This window comes from Podarcis muralis, chromosome 7 (assembly GCF_964188315.1).
Source record: "Podarcis muralis chromosome 7, rPodMur119.hap1.1, whole genome shotgun sequence".
Lineage (NCBI taxonomy): Eukaryota > Metazoa > Chordata > Lepidosauria > Squamata > Lacertidae > Podarcis > Podarcis muralis.
This window is the reverse complement of record NC_135661.1, coordinates 22,638,110-22,661,814: the sequence shown is the minus strand read 5'-3', so window position 1 is coordinate 22,661,814 and position 23,705 is coordinate 22,638,110. Positions and strand designations below refer to the sequence as shown.

Here is a 23,705-nt window from a genome sequence, read left to right as displayed (position 1 = left end):
GCCTGAGGAATGTCTGCTCAGGGTGGGCAACTCGGGGAATTAAGGCCACATAACCATGAACTTGGGCAAGGCAGCGGTGGGCCACCACGGCCGTTGCGTTTTCAGTCCTTGGAGATCTGTTTCCATGTTGACTTTTTGGATGACTTTTTGACTTGCTGAGGATTCCAAAAGAATACTATGGTGGTGTGTGGGTATAACAGATTTGTGGGGGCTTTGGACACTCCTGCCCCCCCAGCTGAGACGGGGCCCTAGAAAGCCCCCCCCCCATGCACACACACGCACACACATACACACTGCAGGCAAAGTTGGAAGTGGATGACGCTTGTTTTGTCATTCCTGACTGTATCATTTGGCAGAAGACATGGCAGGCTTTTAAAGAACCCAGGGGGCTCTGCAGGCCACAAACTGAAAAGTGGCCCATTGAAATGAATATTGTAAATAAAGGCATCTGTGCCACATCCCTGCATTGCCATAGAGGTTGCTTAAGCAAGTCCAGTACATGTGATGTTAAAGGGGTCCTGTCTGCTATTGAATAACTACAACTAAGGATTTATGTTCTGGTGGATCTTTGGCAAGGGCCCCCTCTGATCTCAGTGAAGTATGCAATTTTGTTAATTTATGTGTTGGGAGCAGGCCAGGAGGATTCAATGGGAAGTTGACAGTTGGCTTTGATGGCTGTTCATTTTCCCCCTGCTCTCTAGTCAGGAGCGCCTTCTTTGAAGGGACAGACCTGGCCTGTTATGGGCAGAACTGTATGTTTTCTGGGTGAGTATGGGACCTGGCCGCTGAAAAACCATACAAGTTGGTAGGTCTCCCAAGAACTTGCCATGGCAATATATGTATAGGAGCAGCACCCACTGAAAGTTGGTAAGGAAAGCCAGTGGACCTTCAGCTTGTCTGGACTTGGGTCTTGGGTTGAGCAGTGTCTTGCTTGACCATCTCCAGTCAACACCTCTCTGTACTGTTGCAACTCTGCATTCCCACCTACTTTGCCTCAATGCTCCTCTGTCATCACTTTATTCCACATACTGCAAATTATTTTAATACAGTTTTGAACCACAGTAGCAGAATAAAGTGTGCAGTGTACTCAAATACCTGCTTAGCATTGCCGGGGGTACTAATTTGGCTTTCCTTAGCTCAGAATATTGAATTTTGTTTAGCAGGGCACATGCCGACTATTGCAGGAGATCATATTAAGAATTCCCACTTTCCGATGTGCCTGTTACCCCCAGTGCATGTTGTGTTTCAATATGGCTCCATGGCAGCATAATCTTAAGACTGTCCTTCCACTGAGTCATTCTATCAGGTCACTCTGCACCTTCCCACTGTCATTTGCGTGCTTTCAAACCCATTCCTGTTCTGTGTGGGCAATTTTTGGCATTAGTAAAGCAGAATGTTGGAGTGATTTGGTGCCTGGGCATAATCTGTAGGCACCCTTGTTGAAATTAGGTGGGAGCAGGAACCTTGTTTGTGCCATTTTGAATTCCACAGAGAATGATGGCATGCCAGTTTTCCAATCTGCACATTAAACCATGGTCAGAGCAAGTGCTCCTGTTGACACTCTGTGATGGTTGGGACCATAATGGTAAAGTGAGCCTGTTGGATCACTTTTTCTTCTTCTTCTTTTGAGCTTCTAAAACCAAACACAGATGTACAGCGTGAATTGATGTGACAGTACGTTATGATCCGGGGGCAGATCACTGTTTCTTTCCAATACATTGATTTTCCAATTGCTGTGTGCCAGCATGTCCGTAAATTTTTCTGTGTGTGCAGCAGCTTTGCTATTTGTTTTTAGCTGATCTCTAAAATCACGTTCAGGGATATTAATGGTGTTTTCTCTTAGCTTTGACTTGGTTTGTTTGGGAGAATGGCACAAGAAACTTTCAAAGAGAAGTCTGCACGGTATCCTGATGAGCTCAAATTAACTTGAGGCTTCTCCCCAACCCCGCTGTTAAAACTTTAAAAAACTTGTTTGCTAATGGCATTTTTGTGGCTGTATATCTGATGGTTTTAGCCTACTCTGGTAATGTGATGCTGGCTGTTCCTTGTGGCAAACCTGTCTTAAGGCAAGGTTAAAATTGCTCAAGCCCAATAAGGGTTGACTTTAACATACCATGCATCTTCACAGAGTGATTCTTGGCTTTCTCCCAGGATTGAGATAGATTCAGGGTTGATGTGGGTCCAGATCAGTCGAATATTGCACTGGATCAGTTGCTGCTTCTCTGGGGAGACAGGGCAGTTGGGGAGGCTTGTTCCAAATTCATGAGGACTAGAATTTTTCATAGCTGGTGGGTAGTACCCAGTGTTGACCCATGGGAATGAATGGACACGACAATGTTATGTCCATTAATTTCATTGGTTCTTCTTTGAGTGGGACTTAGTTTTATACAACATAATTTCTCTTATGTAATTTAGGCTTTTTGCAGTTGTTATTTGGATTTGCTTCAGAAGTACCGTGAGTGAAAGTATTTCGTTTTGGAGCATTGAATATTCATATTTTTCCTGTTAACATGGTTATTGTGTTGCTAGACCGAAACAACCTATTCCAGCATGTTTTGGACATCCACAGCATGACAGTCACCTCCTCCCTCTTGTTGTGTTTGAGCTCAGTCAGCTCCTGGTATTCAAAGGTAGACTGTCTCTGTCCATGAAAGTTCCATTCAGCTTTTGTGGCTCACAGCCATTTTATTTTCATTCTATTATGCTTGTAAATAATGGGTCTATCCTCTATGCCAGGAGTCGCCAACATGGTGCCCTCCGGCTGCTGTAGCTTCCATCATCCCTGACCATGGTCACACTGGCTGAGGCTGATGGAAGTTTGAATCCAACAACAGCTGGAGGGCATTGCATTAGCTGACCCTGCTCTGTGCAATTGTATCATCCGTTTAAGAGTCCCATTTCAATTAGTGGCTTCACCTCATCCTCTGGTGTGAACCTTTAGGGTTCCTCCAGAACTAAAACAGTGGTTGTGGGACATAATTAACCTTTATAAGTAAAGTCATATTTGCAATTGCCACAGGTAAAAGGTAAAGGTACCCCTGCCCGTACGGGCCAGTCTTGACAGACTCTGGGGTTGTGTGCCCATCTCACTCAAGAGGCCGGGGGCCAGCACTGTCCGGAGACACTTCCGGGTCACGTGGCCAGCATGACAAAGCTGCATCTGGCGAGCCAGCGCAGCACACGGAAACGCCGTTTACCTTCCCGCCAGTAAGCGGTCCCTATTTATCTACTTGCACCCGGGGGTGCTTTCGAACTGCTAGGTTGGCAGGCGCTGGGACCGAGCAGCGGGAGCGCACCCCGCCGCGGGGATTCGAACCGCCAACCTTTCGATTGGCAAGCCCTAGGCGCTGAGGCTTTTACCCACAGCGCCACCCGCGTCCCTAATTGCCACAGAGTGGGAGGTAAAACCAGTCATGTTTGTGTATGTTGCATCCTTGTGAACCTTTGACATATTTCAGCATTATACCTGGTGTTCCTCAGAATCTCAAGCCTTTTTAACAAGCTGATAAATATTTTCCCTTCCTCAACTCAGGGAATATTTTCTCCTGTTCCTTCTAAGTCAGGTGTCCCACCCTTTGAGGCATGGCTCCTCTGGACAGGGCCTTTGCAGTGGTGGCAGCATCCAGAATTTCAAATGCCTTCCTGGCATGTTTGCTTAGTGCCTGCTTTGTTAGCTTTTTTTGGCACCAGTTTAAAACATATTGTCCAAGCATTTGGAATCAACATTAAAAAAACAAAAGATAAAACAGTTATCAAAGTTTTCCAAGAATGATAGCACTACCACTAATAGGAGGGTTTATATACAGCTAAGTTTTATTTAGAGTAGACCCATTAAAATTAATGGACTCATGTTAGATGTGTTTATTAATTTCAGTGGCTCTGCTCCTTCGTAACACTTAACATTGGATACAAGTTGTACAAGTAAAAGATGATGCCTGTAGAAGAGAGATAGTGTTTCTGGTCCATGGAAGCACGTGGAATGTTTATAACTTTGTAATTATGACATAGGTAGAAAATAATAAAATTTCAGTTTTACAACTAGTAGACTTTGTATTTGTCTCCTTTGGATATAGCACTCACGTTCATGTGTATAAGAAACAAGAGCAAACTAGGATCCTAAAATGGAGGGGTTCCTCTCCCTTTGAGTTATTTTAAAAACTTCACATGGATTATTTGACATGCTGTTGTTGGGTAGTTGTTGCCTTCTTGCTACGTTAACATTTTATTGCTTTGGTTTGAATGGCACGTTAAGCCAACCAATGCTTAGTGCCAAACCATGGCTTAGTGCAGCCACTCCCCTTCTTCCTGATCATTTTGCCTCCGTGCTGAGCTAAACCATGGCCTGGCTTAGTGTAACACTTGAACCCAGGCTTGCGATTTAACTCTCTCTTAGTGACATAGAGAGCTGCCTCATACTGAGGCCATTGGTATGTCCAGTCAGTACACTGACAGGCAGCGGCTCTACATCATTTCAGGCAGGGGTCTCTCCCATCCCCACGTGGAAATGCTAGGGATTGAACATGGGACCTTCTGCCCTCAAAGCAAGATATTCTGCCAGTGAGATACAACCTTTCCCCAAATAGAAGGTTAACCACAAGCTGTAGCCAAGGCAAGGAGGGCTCACACAGTTAACCTCTTCAGTTTTATCTTCACCTTGTGAGGCTGAGAGATAGTGAGTTGCCCAAAGTCAGCCAGTAAACTTCATAGCTGATCAGGGATTTGAACTGACTTCTTCCTGGTCCTAGTTTTGACTCTTTAACCTCTATACCACACCAGCATATTCTAAGACAGGATTTGGGTCAGGATCCTTCTAAACTGTTGTGTCTATTTATGCTTCATATCTATTTGGAATAATCGAATGCTGCATACATCAGTTCCAATTCAGTGCCAGGAAGCAAAAAGGGGATATTTGAAAGGCCCAATGTAATGGATTCTATAAATGGCAGTAGGCCAGTTATTAGAACAGTTGAGCCGTTGGGCTGAAATGTGGCCAGATAGAAAGCATTTTTGGCCCTGATTCCATAGTCATATTTCAAATGCTCCATTTTGCTCATACAGGCATTCCTCTGGGCATGTTGCTCTTTCTCAGCCTCTGTTCTGCCATCTGTAAAATGGGAAGTTATTGGAGGCCATTGCAGGTTAAAAAGAACAAGAAGCTAAGGGAATAGGATTGGGCACCTAATGCTAAAACAAACAAAAACCCAAATGAAAGAAAGTTATGTGAACATAGAAAGGGGTAGAGATAGGAGCATAGAAAACTGCCTTATATCAAGCCAGATCATTAGTCCAATTTAGCTCAGTACTGTCAACACTGACCGGCAGCAGCCCTGCAGGGTTTCATGCATGAGTACTTCACATCCTTTTCTGGAGACACCAGGGGCTGAACTTGCAGCCCTTTGCCTGCAAAACATGGACTCTACTACTGAACTCTGGCCCTTCCTCATACGTTGTCCCTGTCCTCAAGGGCTTCTTCACCCTTAAAAGATAAAGCCACCTTTCAGATGCTCAGACCACACTCCCTCCTCTTGACCTAGCTGGTTGGAAGTACAATCTATTTGGACCACCAGTAGTTCACTCAAACCACTGCCAGGTGGTGTCTGTTAGCTTTGCTAATGCTCCCAAACAAAAAAATACGGATCGGGCCAAGGATCTCATCTACTGCTCTGCCTCCGTGATTGACCAGCCAGATACTTCAGGGGATGCTCATGAGCAGAGCAAGATGGAAGTGGCAGCTTCCTGTTCTTTGCCCTCAGCATCCCATAATCAGCAGTATATGCCCGGAACAGAGAGGCTTGAGGAGCAATGCCGATGGCTTCACTCATTCCTCTCCATATCACCACACCCTTGAGGCAGTTGCTCACTGTCTAAATTGCGAAGGAAGGGTGCTGGGTATTTTTGCGTTTAAATAAGAAAATAGTTGTGATGCACCCAAGAGACAGGAAATGCAGGCTGCATCAGAGAGACATGGGCTTTGGTCCTCGACCAGGGTGCCCTTTGGCAAGTGCCCCCCCCCAAGCCATCTCAATCTGTGATACAGAAGTATGAGTTTAACTTATGTTCCTATCCTTCCAAGCCTTCAGCGCCAAGAGCAATATCCAAAGAGCCTACATCCCAAAGTTGCTATGAAGGGGACATTTAGCTTTAAAAACAAAACAAGTGCACATACAGAATTTGGGGGCTGAGCTTTGAAAGTGAAATCCATTTAGCAATATCCACAGTAGGAAGTGTGAAAGAATTAAGGAGAGGAGGAAGACAATTCAGGCAGGCTTCCACAACTTGATTGCATTCACACCCTACATTCAAAGCACTATGATAACACTTCAAGCAGGCATGGCTTCCCCCAAAGCTGTCTCCTGAGAGCTGTAGTTTAAGGTTGCTGAGAGTTGTCAGGAGATCTCTATTCCTCTTCCAGAGCTATAATTCCCAGAGTTCCCTGGGAAAGGGATTGATGGTTAAACCGCTGCGAGACAGGAACAGTGGTCTCCGAACAATTCTCAGCACCCTTAACAAACTTCAGCTCGTTCTTTGTGGAAAACTTAAAAAGGTAAAGGTACCCCTGCCCGTACGGGCCAGTCGTGACCGACTCTAGGGTTGTGCGCTCATCTCACTTACGAGACCGGGAGCCGGCGCCGTCCGAAGACACTTCCGGGTCACGTGGCCAGCGTGACGAAGCTGCACTGATGAGCCAGCACCAGTGCCGCACACGGAACGCCGTTTACCTTCCCGCTGGTAAGCGGTCCCTATTTATCTACTTGCACTTAGGGGTGCTTTCGAACTGCTAGGTGGGCAGGAGCTGGGACCGAACGACGGGAGCTCACTCCGCCGCGGGGATTCAAACCGCCGACCTTACAATCAGCAGGTCCTAGGCACTGAGTTTTTGCCCACAGCGCCACCCGCATCCCTTGTGGGAAACTTAAGACTGCTTAAAGTGGTATCATAGTACTTAAAAATGTAGGGTGTGAATGTGTCCTATGTTTTTGGTCTACATCTCGTATCAGCTCCAGCCTGCATGGGTGGTGTTGTACAGAACGTCTGGAAGACATGAGCTTGGGGCAGCTGCCTTGTACTGAGCCCACCTTTTAGTCCATCTGTTCTAGGAACCACAGGCAGGTTGAGGCCTCCATAGCTCTGCTTGAGCAGGAGATGCCATGGGCAAAACCCAGAAACCCTCCATACATAGAGTATGTGCTCTAACACTGACCTAACGGCTTAGTCCCAAGGCTTTGGGGGGAGCCCTTTGGTTATTTCTGTAGCTTCTGTTACACAAAGAGTTTTAGCCATTTGCCAACCTTGTTGAGTAGGCTGGAGGCGATCACTTGCTCATGACCGTGGAGATGAGTCAGTCTCCAGCAGCACACAGGAGCAAGCTGCTCCATGGTCATCAAACTGCTTAAAGGTTTGCCAAAGCTCTGCAAACTGGGAAGGGTTTTAGGAACTCTGTACATTATTCAGGTGGTAGTGGTGGGATTTAGTGGATAGGATTGCCAAAGTCAGAGGTGCAGGAGGCTCTTTTCTTTCTCCTTTAAAACATACTGTGCTTGAAGTTGCCCCTTTTACTAATGTGTTGGGCGCCTGTCCCAATGTCCCCATACAACATGGGATCTGGAGGACGTGCTGTAGCTCAGTGGCAGAGCAACTGCTTTGCATGCAGAATTTCAGTCCCCAACATCTCCATTTCAGGCTGGGGAAGAGCTCTGCCTGGAACCCCGGAGAGCTGCTGCCAGCCAGTGTAGACAATGTTGAGCTAGATGGAACATTGGTCTGACTCAGTATAGGGCAGCTTCCTATGTTCCTAGTTGAGCTCCTGCAAGGGAAATATAAACTGATGGTCCAGCCTCCCATCAGTCTTACTTTCTTCTCTCTCCCACTTGCCGGGACCCCCACGTTGATTCCCACCTTGCTTTGAAGCCAGAAAGGGCAGTTCTCTTGTCTCGTAGCCAACACCCCCCACCCCCCGCTTATCTGCCTGAGGATTAGAGGGCTCCAGTGCACCCTGGGATGGGGTGGAGTGGGTGTGGGTGGCGGTGGGGGGAAGAGTCCCTTCCTTTTTGATATTCATTTGCAGGCCTCCAGTTCCTTTCTGTCCAGTCCCTGTTTATTCAAGAGACTACAGCGTTTCCATGGCAACAGGTTACTTTTCAAAGGGGGAACATCTTGTCATTATATTTAATCCGCTGCAGCTGAAGAGGGACTGAAATATTAAGTTGTTGTTGCTATGGATACCACTTTTGTTACATTGCTTTCCTTTGGTGTCAGATTTCATACACTGCGCTGGCTCCTTTGCTCCTCTCATCATCCTCCCCCCTCCTTCCCCGCTTCCAACCTTATCCCTTCCCCCATCCCCTCTCCAATCACATGGAATAAACAGCCCAGCACTCCCCCCCCCCCCCATATTGTTGCATTTACTCATTGACCTTAATATAATTTTTTTTTAATCAACTGTGTCTTTTTATCCGTGTGTGTGTGTGTGTGTGTGTGTGTGTGTGTGTGTGCGTGTGTGTGCAAGGGTAAATGCATACTTCTTTCAAAGTTTCGAGTACCCCAGAAGCTTCCCTCCACAAAAAACCCCTATGCTTCTTAACTGCATTCTTCCTTTTCTCATATTTAAGCAGAGCTAGGAGGGAGGGATGTGCATAGTAAAGGAGGGCAAAATCCAAAGTGATCCAGGCAATATCTGGAGGCAGCAGTGTTGGAGATTTGTAGGTTGAGATGTGTGGTGTTTTTTGGTTTTTTAAAAAATGCCTCTGGCAATTAGCTGGTCTTCCTGCTCCTTCTCGATGCTTGTATGTGTGTGCCTAGAGATAGTAAAATAAAAAACCTCTGCAAAGTGACAGTCTGCACTTGTCCAGAGAAGCAGTATATGGAACGAGGACCACTCCACAGTCGCCAAGCAGGGGTGACGCAGCCTTTGAAAACCTTGGGAAAAGCGGGTGGAGATGCTGATCCACTGAAGCTATTCTAATAAGTGTTCCAGCCTTTGCCAACCCTGATGTCCTCCAGATGTTTTGGACTGCAACTCCCATCACCCCCTAGCCCAGCACAGGCTGGTGGGAGTTGCAGTCCAGGAAAAGATCCTGAGGGCACCAGATTCGCATAGAATGATGGCTCTGTGATTATGGAATTTATGCATCTGGCCATGCATGGGCTGCATCAGACCAAAGGTCCATCTGGTCTAGTCGCTTGCTCCTCGCAGTGGTCTACCCAGATGCCTCTGGCAAACCCTCAGCCCAGGCTATGAAGGCAAGAGCTCTCTTGCACAGTTGCTTCCCAGCAATTTGCATTCAGTAGCATGCAGAACCAGGACAACTAGGAAGCACTGCTTGACTTGACTTCTGTGAATTTGTCTTCAATCCTATTTAAAGCTGGCCAAGCCTGCAGCCCGTTGCTAGATCTCACAGCATAGAATGCCATCAATTAGCTATGCACTCCGAGAGGAAGTGCAATCTTTTAAGCCTGTCCTGGATCTTAAGTCTTTACCCCAGGGATGTGATGCCTGGATGCATGCCCTCCCTAGGCGTTTGTTGGATTCCCGCTCCCATTAGCCCTGGGCGTCAGGGATGATGGGAGTTGTAGTCCTGTAATATCTTTTTAGGGCCATAGGTTTCCCACCTGTCTCCATCATGTGTCCCCCATCCCCACCTCAGTCTCTCCTCATCCACACTGAAAAGCCCCTGCCTGTCATTTATAACTTTCCCTCTTGGGGAGCCACAAGGACGGGCTGCTCAACACACAGAAATACCCTTTAGGACAGGGTGGTCCAACACGCTGCCCCAGGACCGCATGCGGCAACTTTTGACGCCCCCACCCTGCCCCACCCCTTGCACACATGCAACAAGGCAATGTGCGGCTCACTTAGTATGAGAAGTTGGACTGCCTTGCTATAGAGTCTCCTTGTGTATGTGGAGGGTTTGCTCCAGAAATGTGCAGGAGCCGTCTCTGTGCTGGGATATAGCCTCTTATACCAGGGCAGGGTTTCTCAAACTTCTGAGTTCATTGATACCCCTGTCAAAAGTTGTCAAGGCCCCAGCCCAAATTTTTAGGTGTATAAATGAAATCAAGTCAAGGAATATCAAAATATATGTCAGCATTTAATCATCACCAATCAGTTGCCGTTGCTAGGAATTGTAAAACATAAAAAGTGCGGGAGAGGATACTCTTGTATCATGGAATCATCTTATTAACTACAAAGGCTCCTCATTGGCAAGGGAGGTGCACCCTGTACATGCCCACACTTTTTATTTCTGAGGCTTATTGTTTTGTAATTCTAAAAAAATATTTGCGGCATACCGTGTAAACGTCTTTTCCACCTCAGACTTTTTTTTTAACCCCCTTTCCACCCCTAGGTCTTTTTTCACCCCACGTGCAGTCCCATCAACCTGGGGTGCGTGTGTGTCAATATCGACCCTGTGGTAGGGGTTTGGATGCATCTTTTGAAAAGAGTTGAGCAGCAGCAGAGCTTCTGTCTGAATCTGCTGAGCCTGGGGGCCAGAACGCAGCCCCGGCTGCCTGCCTGCCTGCCTGCCTCTTTCTGTTCAGAGTGTTCTTACGAAGACCACACAGCGTCTTTTTTGCTATACCTCTTTCTGGGCAGGGAGCCATTGTACAGAAAGGTGTTGGAATAAAGGGATGGGTTTAGCGGCTTGTTTTTCTCACTATAAACCCAACTGTGGGAATAAAAAGAGCTGGGATTGCAGAAAAGATTACACAGAGCCGCCTGTATTTTGCAACTCGGCGAGCATTGATTCCTATTCATGCATTTCCCCTCCCTTTACATAATAAAAGTGCGCTTCATCTTTCCTTGTCTCGCTGTGAACTCCATAGAGGGAGAAGACAATACAGTGGCATATTCCAGCTGCAGGATGTTACTGGTTTGAAATAGATTCTATGTATGCAGTGAGCATCTAGGTATGTTGTAACATGCATACACGTCCTTAAGAAGAAAATTAGGTCAGATAAATTCAGGTTGACCTTCAAAGTGCATATGATTATGTATGGTTGGCTAGGGTTTCTTCAGGCTGGTATTTAACCACTCGCCTTGTGGCCACTGGCAATCGGGAATTGCATGTAGGCGAATAAAGGTGATGTTGCAGGTAGGACAGAGCGCTCCATCTTTCCCAGCATCAAACCCAAGCACTCTGCTCCTCCACTGGCAGCCCACAGCAATCTAGAGGATCTTTCTTTTCTTTTGTAGGTTGCTAACTTTTATTCACCTGCCTGAATGTCATCTCCTTCTCCTACATCACCTTCTACATATATGTATTAAGGCAATGTATGTATGCAAAATAATAATAAAAAGCTTTCAAAAGTTAAAAACAGGAGAGAACATAATAGCAAATTAATTAAAAATAAATAAAAGGAGACATCCATGGCAGAGACCTGTTCATTCAGCTGGGGAAGCCGCCTAGAACAAAAATGCCTCCAGTTGTTCTGGAAAATATCTAGACGGAGATGCTGTTCCACAGAACAGGGCAGCTACACTAAAAGCCCTACTCTGAGTTACTGCAGAGCAGTCTTTTGAGACCTTTGGAACTCGCAGGAGAAGCTTGACCACAGTGCCCTACTGGGTGTATAAGGGACAAAGCTAGATTCTCAGGTAACCTGCTCTTGGCCAGGGGTCCGCAACCTTTTTCAGCTGTGGGCCAGTCCACCATCCCTCAGACCATGTGGTGGGCTGGACTATCTTTTTTTTGGGGGGGGGGAATGAACGAATTCCTATGCCCCACAAATAACCCGGAGATGCATTTTAAATAAAAGTGCACATTCTACTCATGTAAAAACACCAGGCAGGCCCCACAAATAACCCAGAGATCCAACTCCACCTGGTACGCAGGCTGAGACCCTACCTGCCCGCGGACTGTCTTGCCAGAGTGGTGCATGCTCTAGTTATCTCCCGCTTGGACTACTGCAATGCGCTCTACGTGGGGCTACCTTTGAAGGTGACTCGGAAACTACAACTAATACAGAATGCGGCAGCTAGACTGGTGACTGGGGGTGGCCACCGAGACCACATTAACACCGGTCTTGAAAGACCTACATTGGCTCCCAGTACGTTTCCGAGCACAATTCAAAGTGCTGGTGTTGACCTTTAAAGCCCTAAACGGCCTCGGCCCAGTATACCTGAAGGAGCGTCTCCACCCCCATCGTTCTGCCCGGACGCTGAGGTCCAGCGCCGAGGGCCTTCTGGCAGTTCCCTCATTGCGAGAAGCAAAGCTACAGGGAACCAGGTAGAGGGCCTTCTCAGTAGTGGCGCCCGCCCTGTGGAACGCCCTCCCATCAGTTGTCAAAGCGATAAACAACTACCTGACATTCAGAAGACATCTTAAGGCAGCCCTGTTCAGGGAAGTTTTTAATGTGTGATATTTTAGTGTATTTTTGGTTTCTATGGAAGCCGCCCAGAGTGGCTGGGGAAACCCAGCCAGATGGGAGGGGTACAAATAATAAATTATTATTATTATTTTAAATAAAAGGACACATTCTACTCACGTAAAAACATACTGATTCCCGGACTGTCTGTGGACAGGATTGAGAAGGCGATTGGGCTGCATCCGGCCCACAGGCTTTAGGTTGCCTACCTCTGCTCTTGATTATAAGTTTCCCCACAGCTGATTCCAGGGACCTGTTTTAGGGAATGTTGGTTCATGGCTAATCGATCAGCAAAGCATTGATTGAAAGCGATTATTTTCCTCAGCTGGAGAGGTCCTCAGAGCGACTGACATATCAGCTGAAAGCAACGTGGTTCCTGCTCTCAGGCTTTGCAGTGTAAAAAGACATGATACAAAAGGAAAAAAGGATTTGGGGGAGAGTAGAGGAAAACAAGCAAACTTGGGCAGCAGATTCTTAATGTTACAAGATTCTTAAAATAAGCAGATGGAAGCAGGCTGCTCAGAGATCAGTAAAAATTATTTGTGGGCCCCTGAGAAATAGCTTTCCACCCCAACCTACCTAGAAGTAGCTGTAATAAACCTGGAAGTTGCTGACCTTTCATATTGGGCCTCAAGTCTTCTGGGGGAAGCAAACCTTCTTGGCATAAGTAGCAATGCATGTAAGCCCTGAGGTGTGGAAAATGCTTTCTTTAAAACCTCCTTTGACCCAGAGCTGGTGTTATGGATGATGTGTCAGATGGGTGGCAGGGAGACCTGTGTTCAAATCAGTACTCAGCCACGCAGCTCACTACTTATGGCTTGAGTCCGTTCCATGGTTTTCTGTTGACTTACTGGATTGTTGCATGCTATCCTGAGCTTTGGAGGAAAAGTGTGGGATAAATTCACCTTAAGTAAATAAAACCTTAAAAGGTAAAGGGGACCGCTGACCATTAGGTCCAGTCGTGAACGACTCTGGGGTTGCGGCGCTCATCTCGCTTTATTGGCCGAGGGAGCCGGCGTACAGCTTCCGGGTCATGTGGCCAGCATGACTAAGCCGCTTCTGGTGAACCAGAGCAGCGCACGGAAACGCCGTTTACCTTCCCGCCGGAGTGGTACCTATTTATCTACTTGCACTTGCACTTTGATGTGCTTTTGAACTGCTAGGTTGGCAGGAGCAGGGACCGAGCAACAAGAGCTCACCCCGTCGCGGGGATTCGAACCACCAACCTTCTGATCGACAAGTCCTAGGCTCTGTGGTTTAACCCACAGCACCACCCGCGTCCCAAATAAAACCTTAGCTTTCATTTAATTAAAAAAGAAATGTTATTGTACTTCTTTTGGAAAGGAAAATGTAAAGGAAAACACTTACTGCCAAAGATGCTGCCTCCCAACCATAAGAGTATAAATGTTTGTAGCTGGCACCCACGCTGTTGGCATTTTTCCCAAAATAAAGGTTGACAGCTTAGCACTAAGCTTAGTTAGCAAAGGTCCAACCCTCAGGAAATTTATTTCAGGGCCACAGAGTTAAAAAAGAAAAGAAAAGAAAGAAGCAGCAGGCCTCGCAGTGCCAAAGCTGAGAGCAAAACCCTAAAATACCTAGTCTTGCAAGTTAAGGTGTCCAAGAAATCTTTAGCCCAAGGCTTTCCTAGGTGTGCCTCTTAGATGTTAGTGGTGAGTCCCATGCTGAGCAAAGGAGCCAGGAGGGCCCATTGGGCTAAGAACTGCTGCTGGAGGCCAGAATTGGAGTTAAAATAGAGTGGCATTCTCTGCATGCAGCTAGATGGCAGCCTCTTGCTGGAGACGTCCTTTGGATGAAACATTGAACAAACAAAGGTGGGGGCGGAATCAGATCCCTTTTGCCACCACAATTTCCGCCCCCGTGCTTTTTGGGCACTGACATTTCAGATTGGGCACACACGTTCTCTGGCTTCACCCTAGGGTGTCTTTCTGAAATGAACAACGCAACCAGGATTGGTGTGTGTCTGTGTGTGTGTGTGGTGCTGGGGAAGGTTCTTGATTCATGCAAGCTGTAAGCAGACACAGCCTCGGTTTCTTTTTAAAAGGCTTTTCCCATTAGGCGAAGGCTGAACAGGGAGCAGCTGAGGCACCATGTCACCATGTGTCATTCTTCACATTTTGCAAAGGGTTGCTTCCCATGCTGTTGCTGATCAAATGACTTGGTTTTAACATTGTTTTTGGTTTTGGGGTGCACCAAGTTTCCATCTTAAAATTCCATTCTTAGCAGATGGGGAAAATAGCCCCCAGAGCCGACTTTACGAACCTGCTGCCCTCCAGATGTCCTGAACTTAAAGCTCTTCTCCCCACCCCACCCCACCCCACCCATTCTGGTCTGGGATGATGGGAGTTATAGTCCAAATAGCAAAGATTGCTCTGGAGTCTTGCTGGAGGCTGGAGGGATTTTTCCCTGCACCGTTTTGAAATGGCATTAAAGACTAACCAGACATTCTGTGGTTTTATTCCCAGTTGTGCTCTCAAAGCAGTGGCTGCACATGCTCACCCAGTACAGGGAGGGTGTGCGTTGCACCACTTGGTTCCCCTTACTCACTGGTGGTTCTGTATCTTTCCATTGCAGGCGGTTGAACAGCACACAGGGTGAAATCCGGGTTGGGCCTAGTCATCAGGTAAGACTTCCTTACATAATGGGAACATCCAGTTACTGAACTGTCTCTTTCTGGCCATCTGTGATCTGCAACTCTCAAGGTGTCATCCACGTCCCCCTAAGCATGCTGCGGTTGAAGAGGGAGGTTGACGCCACGTCAGGATGCTCACAGATCTTTGTGTTGGAAGTGCATCTTGATCCAGGGCCGCCCAGGCGTTCTGTGACACTGCGTCAGTTAAGGGTCTACAACCCTTCTGCCCATACAGACCAACAGTGACCATTGACATTTATTTATTTGAAAATATTTCTATATAATCCGCACACACAAACTCTCTATCAAGGCAGTGAACACTGTAAGAGCTATTACTCATCCTAGCTGCCTGTGCCTTGAGCCCGCTAGAAAGCACAGAGTGGTCTTGGGAGGGGAAGGGTCTTCCCTCACTTGTTTTGAAAGCAGCCGCTCAGTCACTGACAGGACCGTGTGTGACTAAGAGAATGAGTTCTGGACCTGGAGGCCCCCGGCTCAAATGTCACCTCTGCTATGAATTCACTAGGCTCACACCTGCTCATCATTCCACCCTACCCAGTGAACTATAGGAACAGTAGCTCTCAGAGAGGTATTATTTCCAGCACCCTTAAAAAAAAATAAGGTTCCCAGGATTCTTTGTGTTTTAAATGTGCTTTAAATGTGTGGTGTGGATAGCATCTAGTTGTCCTTAAGCAAACCACGAAGGTTCAGACGTCCCCTCTGTTCCCATGTGGTGATAATACTACTGACCCACCCTGCAAGGTTGTTGCATGAACACCCAAACGCATTATATAAGTGCCAAGTGGTATTTATCATGTCACCGTTTCCCCCTCTTTTACCACTAGTCTCTTCAAATCCTATAGCATCCCCTGGAGGCAAGCAGCCTTTTTGTTTCCTTTTCCTTTCTTCAAAAAAAGCAGCCCTGCAGGGCTTAGGTTGTTGCGTGCTCTGCACAGTAAGCCTTCTGGGACTCGCTCCCTTGAGTGCCTTATTTGAAAGCTTCCTTGCCGAGCAGAATAATCCCTTCTCTCAGTGTAAAACGGCTTAATTTTTATTAAATAGCATTTTGAATGAGGGCTTCGAGGGTGCGTGCCAAGGTACCCTTTTTACATCTGTATATAATGCTGTACTATTTTGGACACCTCTCAGGTTGGAATCTTGTCTTTCTCGCACTTTGCTTCTCAGTCCCATTAAGGGCAGGATTGGAGAGACCACTTTGGTGCATCTCTCTCTCTCTCTCTCTCTCTCTCTCTCTCTCTCTCTCTCTCTCCTGTGTTTTATGTGTGTCGGAGAGTTTTAAATGCTCATAATGCCACAGACTATGCTGCAGAATGATCAAGTATATCCCTGAGGTGTTGCTGAAATTTGTAGGAAAATTCCTACCCAAATAAGGTTGTTTAAAATTGTAATCTATTCCATTCTGCTCATGGGCAGTAAAGTGTGATGAAGTGTACTGGGGACTGCCAGAGCTCTCCAGCTACGGATGTGCAGGTGTGTCCATGCAAAAAGATAATACAGGTTTAACTACCTTTAGCCACCTGTTAGCCAGATGTTAGGAAGCTGCCTTACAAACATTTCAGACAATTCAGCCTTCTAGCTCAGGGATAGCTTACTGCGATGGTTGGTGACTTTCTTGGGCAGGGAGAGGTATTGCCTATCATGGCTGTCACCTGATCCTTTATAACTAGAGATTGAACAAGGTACCTTCTGCATGCAGTCACCCCACCACTCAGCTGTGGTCCCTCCCAAATTCCAGAATAATTGTACATAAAAAGAGACCTGGTGTGGTGTAGTGGTTGGAGTCTTGGACTAAGACCTGGGAGCCCAGAGTTGTAGTCCCTGCTCAGCCACTGGGTAGCCTTGGGACAGTCACTGTCTCTTCGGCCTAACCTACCTCACAGGGTTGTTATGAGGATAAAATGGAAACGTGGGAGAACCGTTTACACCTTCTTGAACTCCTTGAAGGAAAGGTTGGGTATAAATGTAATAAATAGGGAAAAACTGATACATTGGGGCTCTTTGGGTGGTATTCAACTAACCTATCCCATCAATGCAAGGATTTCTCCTTGCACAATGGGACTCCCTCCCACTCCCCAAATCTGCTCCAGAGAACTGGGAAAACTGGAACAGATTTAAGATAATACAGAGGGGAGGAAGGAGACGGGGAAGAATGTTCTGTTGCAGAAGCAGAAATTATTGTGCTGACAGAAAATTCACTTAGCCCAACATTGGGTTCCACCCTGCATATAACAACCAAACAAACCCAGCAGTCTAGCAGAAATTGCCTTGTTTCTGAATATACATACTTCTACAGGATGATTTCATCTTGGGAGGTGGCATATCAGACACATTCACATAGGATGGGGTCTGTCAGCATCCATTAGCCATGATAGTTACATGGAGACTCCATATTCAGAAGCAGTATATCTTTTAATCGTGGTTGCTGGGGGGAAGCAAAGAAAAGGGCGCAGGAAGGCTGCTGCCTTCATTCCTTGCTTGGGGTCCTCTCGGAGGCATCTGGTTGGCCACTGTTGTAAACAAATGCTGGATTAGACGGACCTTTGGCCTGATCCAGGTGGGCTACTTTTATATTTGTGTGATGAGGACCTTGAACCCAACCCCTAGATTTAAACAGAGTTGGTTGCATTTTTGGACTGTCCCAACCTGTTGCATTATAAAGCTGGCTTGGAAATAATTCACTCACCTATGGCAAGTTAATTATCGACTCCAGGTGACTAGGCAGGAAAGTTTTTCAAACATTAGCTCCCTGCTTACAGGCTACGATAATTTTTATAGAAAGGTAGGCTAGAATTTTGTGTGTATTTGTGTGCTGAGGCAGGGGAGACTAATAACTTTTGGTAGACTGACTTGGAAGACTGCTCTAAAGGGATACTTGCATTGTGAGAGTGTTGCTTTTCCACATTGACCACTACAGATGAAGGAGGACTGGTTTTCTGTGCTTCACCTCCTCCTTTTACTGGGTATTCTTGGGGTGCCTTCACAGCTTCTTGTTCTGCTGGCACTATTTCAGGAAGGTAGATAAATATGTCTATTTTCAGGTCCATTTTTGGCCTTTGCAGGCATACATTAAAGCGTCGGAGCATGCCCATTTACTTCCAGTCCCTCTTGATGCAAGTTACAGCCACTTTATAACATACCAGTGGTGGAGTTTGATGCATCATTTTCTTCCCTCTGGAGAAAAAGACCAGAGGAAAATACAAGTGGAGTGCTAGAATGTCTTCCGAACCTGTGGCATGTAATTACTGGTTAGATGTATCTATATGTATCTATATCTATATAAAATACAGCCTTTCAGATGTGCTTTGCATTGTAACCGTGAGAGGTAATTACAGGCTTGAAAAGCTTTTTACTGTCTTGCAACCATTGCTGTCAATGATCAAGGCTGCTAATTGAATCCTGCAGCAAGCGCACAGTGTGCCTTCATGCCACAGCACATTCTCACACTCTGGAAATGCCTGTGGGGTCAGTTGGGGGGGGGGTCCTGTTATCTCCAGGTCCAAGATGCAGTGAATGTAGGGATATGAGCAGGGCCAGATTTAGGTTTGATGAGGCCCTAAGCTACTGAAGGTAATGGGGCCCTTTATATGTCCAGCTGTCCTTTGTCAACAACAAATTGTCACTGTTTTTTGTGTTGAATATATGCTATATATATATATATTATATTATGGACCTAGTAGGTATCTAAAGCCATTTGCACATAACAAATAGGAGCCTACGCAACACAAAACATTGTTGGTGTATGTAGGTTTTATTTTATTTGTTTTTTGTCTTATATTTTGGAAATGTACATCCAGGTTTTTTCCCTTTACATTTTTTAGGGGGCCCCAAGAGAGTGGGGCCTTAAGATACAGCTTGTTTAGCTTATACGTAAATCCAGCACTGGATATGGGACTGCAGGGGTCTAGACAGAGGAAGAGGATATTTCAGGCAAATTACCGTAGGTCTCCAAGGAGGCTATGTAATTCAGCTTCGCCTCTGCTTTAGGAGATAGTGATCAAGCAAATGACCTGCCTCTTCCTCAGCTGTGAAATGGGCATGGTGGAAAGGGTGGGAAACAAGCACAATGCCCCATTCCAAACACACACACACACACACACACACAAACACAAAAGCCACCTTCATTTGGTCACCTAAGGCTGTTTTTCACACTAGGGGCGAGTATTTTACATGTCCATTTCTGCTTGCTTTATAAAATGTTTGGTAGAGCTTGAAAATCCAATCCCGTGTCTCTGCATGTGTGCTAACAAGCATCCTCTTGCTTCTGCCTCTTGAATTTCCCCCCCTCAAGGCCAAACTCCCAGAGCTGCAGCCGTTCCCTTCCGGAGACAGTGACACAGTGACGCAGCACGAGGAGCTTGTGTGGATGCCTGGGGTCAATGACTGCGACCTGCTCATGTACCTGAGGGCGGCACGGTAACGTGAAGCAAACACATCTCCCTCGTCCCTGCAGTGGGGAGTTGCTGCTTCAGGCGGCAGCATCCTGCTTAGAGATTGAGGTCTAAATTCCTGCATGCACAAAGGATTCCACATCTTGCGCTCGGGATAAATCTCCCAATCTTGTGGTGTAGTATAAATTTTAATTTGCTCAGCTGCAACTCCTGCAAAAACTGAGCGCTGTTGTCAGCAGCCTTTTAGAAGCATAGGGATGTGCCTTATTCTGAGTCAGGCCGTTGGTCCATCTAGCTCAGAATTATCCACATTCGCTGTCAGGGAGTCTCTCACAGCCCTACCAGGAGATGATGGGGATTGCAGCTGGAACCTTCTCCATGTCAAGGCAGTTGCTTTCCCAATGAGTTACAGCTTTTCTTTTCTTTTTTGAATACTCTTCTTGTCTTTTTTAGGCAAACACAATAACAGTTCTTTTTCTGTCCTTTCAAGGAGCATGGCAGCTTTTGCAGGGATGTGTGACGGAGGATCCACAGAAGACGGGTGTGTCGCAGCCTCCCGCGATGACACTACTCTCAACGCACTCAACACAGTAAGTCTCCTGTTGTCGTGCCATTAACTTTGCACTAATCTTGAAATAGTTTGCTGTCTCTCCTCTCCCCCCCCCCCCCATCAACTTTGGGTTACTCCATGGGTCTTTGGTCATCTTAAGGCCCACCCCCCTTGCCTTCCAAAACGTGAGAATCATCTTTCTGGTTTGCCTTTCCATCTTTGAATGGTGGGTCATGGGATTGGCTGTATACAGCAGCATATTGTCTACTCTACCCCAATCTTCCCCAATCTGGTGCCCTCCAGCTGCAGCTGATGGGAATTGTAGTGCAAAACAGCTGGAGGTTGGGACTTGAAAAGTGGGACTTGAACCCAAAGCCACAAGCTAAAGGTACTTCTTATGACTAAACACGCTGTGCCCCTGCAGTTTTGGGCTTTTATTGGACTTTATGTTGTTGTTCCTTTTTAGGCACAACACAATGCATTGACCTCAGTTTCCCTGTGATTTTGCACTTACATTTCCTTAGCTCTCACTTGGGATGGGATGCCATCTGCTTCTGTGAGTTTTCCAGCTTTTAGCTTGCTCCATCACTTCTCACATAGAAGCTGTGATTTCTGCAGGAAGACCCGCTAATCACCAAAGAGCTTTGTGAATTCAACTTTTTACCATGGCCTCAGCTACAGCGCCACAGAGACTGGGTGTTCATATCCTAACTTCTCCCTGCTACCAACTCCTTTTCTCATTACATTTCTAATCCCATTGCAGTCTGGAAGCTTGATGTTGCTTGTTCAGGAATCATCTTTATTACTTCCATTGGTGGGCCATTTAGTAGCCACAGATCTTGGCAGGGAAAATCCAAATACATAAATATGTGGACTCACCTGTGCAACTAACATGGTGCACTAGTGAAAGCCAGTGCAAGGGCTCCCACAAGTGGAACAGGGCTCCCACAAGGGCTCCCACAAGTGGAACAGGGTAGATGTGGTCAGCTAGGCATAAAGAACAAGTCATCATGAACTTAGGGTGAGCTGAGCAAGGAGGGAATGTCTTGGTGTTTAGAACAGATCTGTACAGTGTGTGCAAAAGCAGGGAAAAGATTATAAGCAAGACTTTCCAGAATGCAAGAGAAAAGGTGCAAGGCTTCCCCAAAATGCAGCAGGTATGGGCAGAAGGAAAACTTCCCTTTACTCCCCCAGCTCACTTTTAATAGCATACACTTAATGCGTTTCCTTTCCTACTGACCTCACTGTTGACAATTCTTCCACCACACCCTGTATACAACTTGTGTACACCACCACTCTGTGATGACTCAGGATAAGACTAAATTCATCGGATAAAGTGGACTCCAGTCCATAAAAGCTCATTACATTTGTTTGTCTTTAAGATCCTCAATGCTGTTCCATAACATAGCTACCTTCCTGGAAACAGAACAACTGCAGAATTAAACCTGTTTTGTTTTAAAGAAACAATTATAAATATAAAAACACTATAAAAGAACAACAGTGCATGCATAAAAACACTTCAAGTCCAATACTGGTACCAACTGGGTAAAGATTTTAGAAGGCTTATTGAATTTATTTATTTATTTTTATTTAGAGCATTAGAACCTTGCCTTTCAGCCAAAAAGGCTCCCAGGGTGGCTTACATATAATCAGTTAAAACAAAACAGTCTGTACCCACAGGAATACAAACTTGAGGGGGAAAACATGACACACAAGGGTAAAGCAACAGGGAGGGAAGGGGGTGGGAATCAGACACAGACCACCAATGCTTAAATCGCTGTTCTTATAATGACCAGGTGACACAGCTCGGGGCAGGAGGTGAGTGATGAAGCTGGGCCTGATGAAATGAGCCCTGCTGCCTATCTCAGACTGTAGAGAAGGCTCCAGCTTGATAACGCAACCAAAGGGCGTTCTAAAAAAAATATATTGCCATATTGCAGATGGGGTAGCTGAGATTGAGAAGAGCCAGCAAAAGTACCCTGCCATACGGCAGGGTGAAGCAACTTTATTAAGGTGGTACTGTAGCTTGGGAGAGCAGGGAATGCATCAAGACCTGAAGTGTTCAGCAAGGAGGGGTGCAGCTTGGACTCTTCTCCAGGCAGCAAAGTGTCTTGTGCCAGTGTTGATGTGCAGAGAGGAGCATTTTCCCTGAAGCTCATTTTAGTGACTTAGGTAAAAGAGTTGACTTGAAGGTTTCGTGGTTCACAAGCCAGACACGCTACCTCTGTGCTGACGTTTTCAACGACAGGTAGCCACAGTGCATAATTCTCTTCCACATAAATAATACAGAGCACCACTTTCTTGCTTGCTTGCTGGATTCGTCTGCTGTAGATTTGTGAGAAGCACAGTAGGGGCCCAGCAGTGTCTGTGCATCACAATGGTAGTTACTGAATATCACTAGAGCTGAGCAGGTATTGAGATCTGAGTGGTAATCTAGATGGTGGCCCCTGCAAGGCCCAAATAAGAGCAGGAGATTTGTGGAATACCTTCGTTTGTTTTTTTTAAAGAGAAAATAGCAGCACAGCAAGTTTTGGTAACACTGGCAGGATTTTTAGAGCTGGTTTTTTGCAGCTGAATTCAGCCTGAATTTTGCTTTTGATAAATTTCTGCAGCAGTATCAAGTTTACCTTTCCCACTGGAGGCTGAACTCCTTTTTTTTATTATTGTGTGCGTGTACTATAAAAACAAAATAGACAAGTCATCTGTAAAAGAATTATGAAAAATGAAAAGTGGGTGTAGATAGATAGTAATGAAAACAACAACCAGTACTTCAAATAATTTTTTTTGTATATTATGATTTATGCAAAAATTGTTCAATTCAGTTGTGTACTTTTTGATGTCTTGTTTACTGTTTATGACTAATTTTGCTATGTTTGTAGCAGTGTTTTAATACGTTGTGAGTCTCCTTTGAGCATGGCTTTAACTTTAGAAAGGCGTCGTAGAAATAGAATGGTTGACGGATGGTTGAAAGCAATATTTGAAATGCCTGGCTACTTAAGTGGCATTTTAGACTGCTCCACGGGCTTTTCAGCATAAATGATTGTTCAAGAGATGCCTGGAAGTCAAAAGTGAGTGTACCTGCCATATCACCACTTGGAAGAGTGTCCCACGGCAAAGGGACAGTGGTACTAAATGCCGGACTTCTGGTGAAGGCCAGTAAGGCCTCTCTGACGTTGGGGGGGGGGCAACAAACAGTGAATGAGCTGGACTATAAGGGTTCAGTTGGTCCTTGTCCCAGAAGGATATGGGCAGCCAGGGCAGATGTTTTAGCAGGTGTCACATACGATCAGCTGCTATCAGCAGTCTAGCCACAGCATTCTGCACCCGCTTCTATGCAGTCTTGGTCCCTTTTCTACTTTATGGAATAGCTGTAAGGGACAGAAGATGACATCACTTGCTAGGAGATGCTCCAGGCCACAGGGCTACGATTAGTACTAACACTACGATTAGTACTAACACTTGCCCCTACATTGCTTGGCTTTCCTGGGCTCAGAGCTGAGCAGGTCTGGGGTGGCGCTTGGCAAAGCCCGACAGCAACGAGGCAACCCTTTGCTGGCTTGGCCCGCCTTCCTCCTTCCTTTCCTCTTTGTGGGTTGAGGATCAGTCCTCGTGAGTCACTGGCAAGCGGCTCATGTTGTACCAAGGGGGTGTGCTCCTGCGCCTTCAGAAATGATAATATGCAGCCCCAAAGATTAATGGTAAAAAATTGATATGCTCTATGATTTCTTATTATGGA

At 46.2% G+C, this 23,705-nt stretch overlaps 1 protein-coding gene and 1 long non-coding RNA gene across 15 annotated transcripts in view; both read left to right on the top strand.

The window, feature by feature from the left end:
* The window catches only part of RERE (arginine-glutamic acid dipeptide repeats), a 346,045-nt gene that overhangs the window by 200,809 nt on the left and 121,531 nt on the right, over positions 1-23,705 (top strand). For all 14 annotated transcript variants that reach the window (XM_028740762.2, XM_077931377.1, XM_028740768.2 and 11 more), the window contains 3 exons: positions 14,956-15,004; positions 19,320-19,444; positions 19,910-20,009. In XM_028740762.2, the coding sequence (XP_028596595.2) occupies positions 14,956-15,004; positions 19,320-19,444; positions 19,910-20,009 (274 nt within the window). The remainder of the gene's footprint in view (positions 1-14,955; positions 15,005-19,319; positions 19,445-19,909; positions 20,010-23,705) is intronic.
* On the top strand, positions 513-4,041 carry LOC144328388 (uncharacterized). The gene is made up of 2 exons (XR_013393585.1): positions 513-3,019; positions 3,394-4,041. It is a non-coding gene; the product is annotated as an uncharacterized LOC144328388 (long non-coding RNA).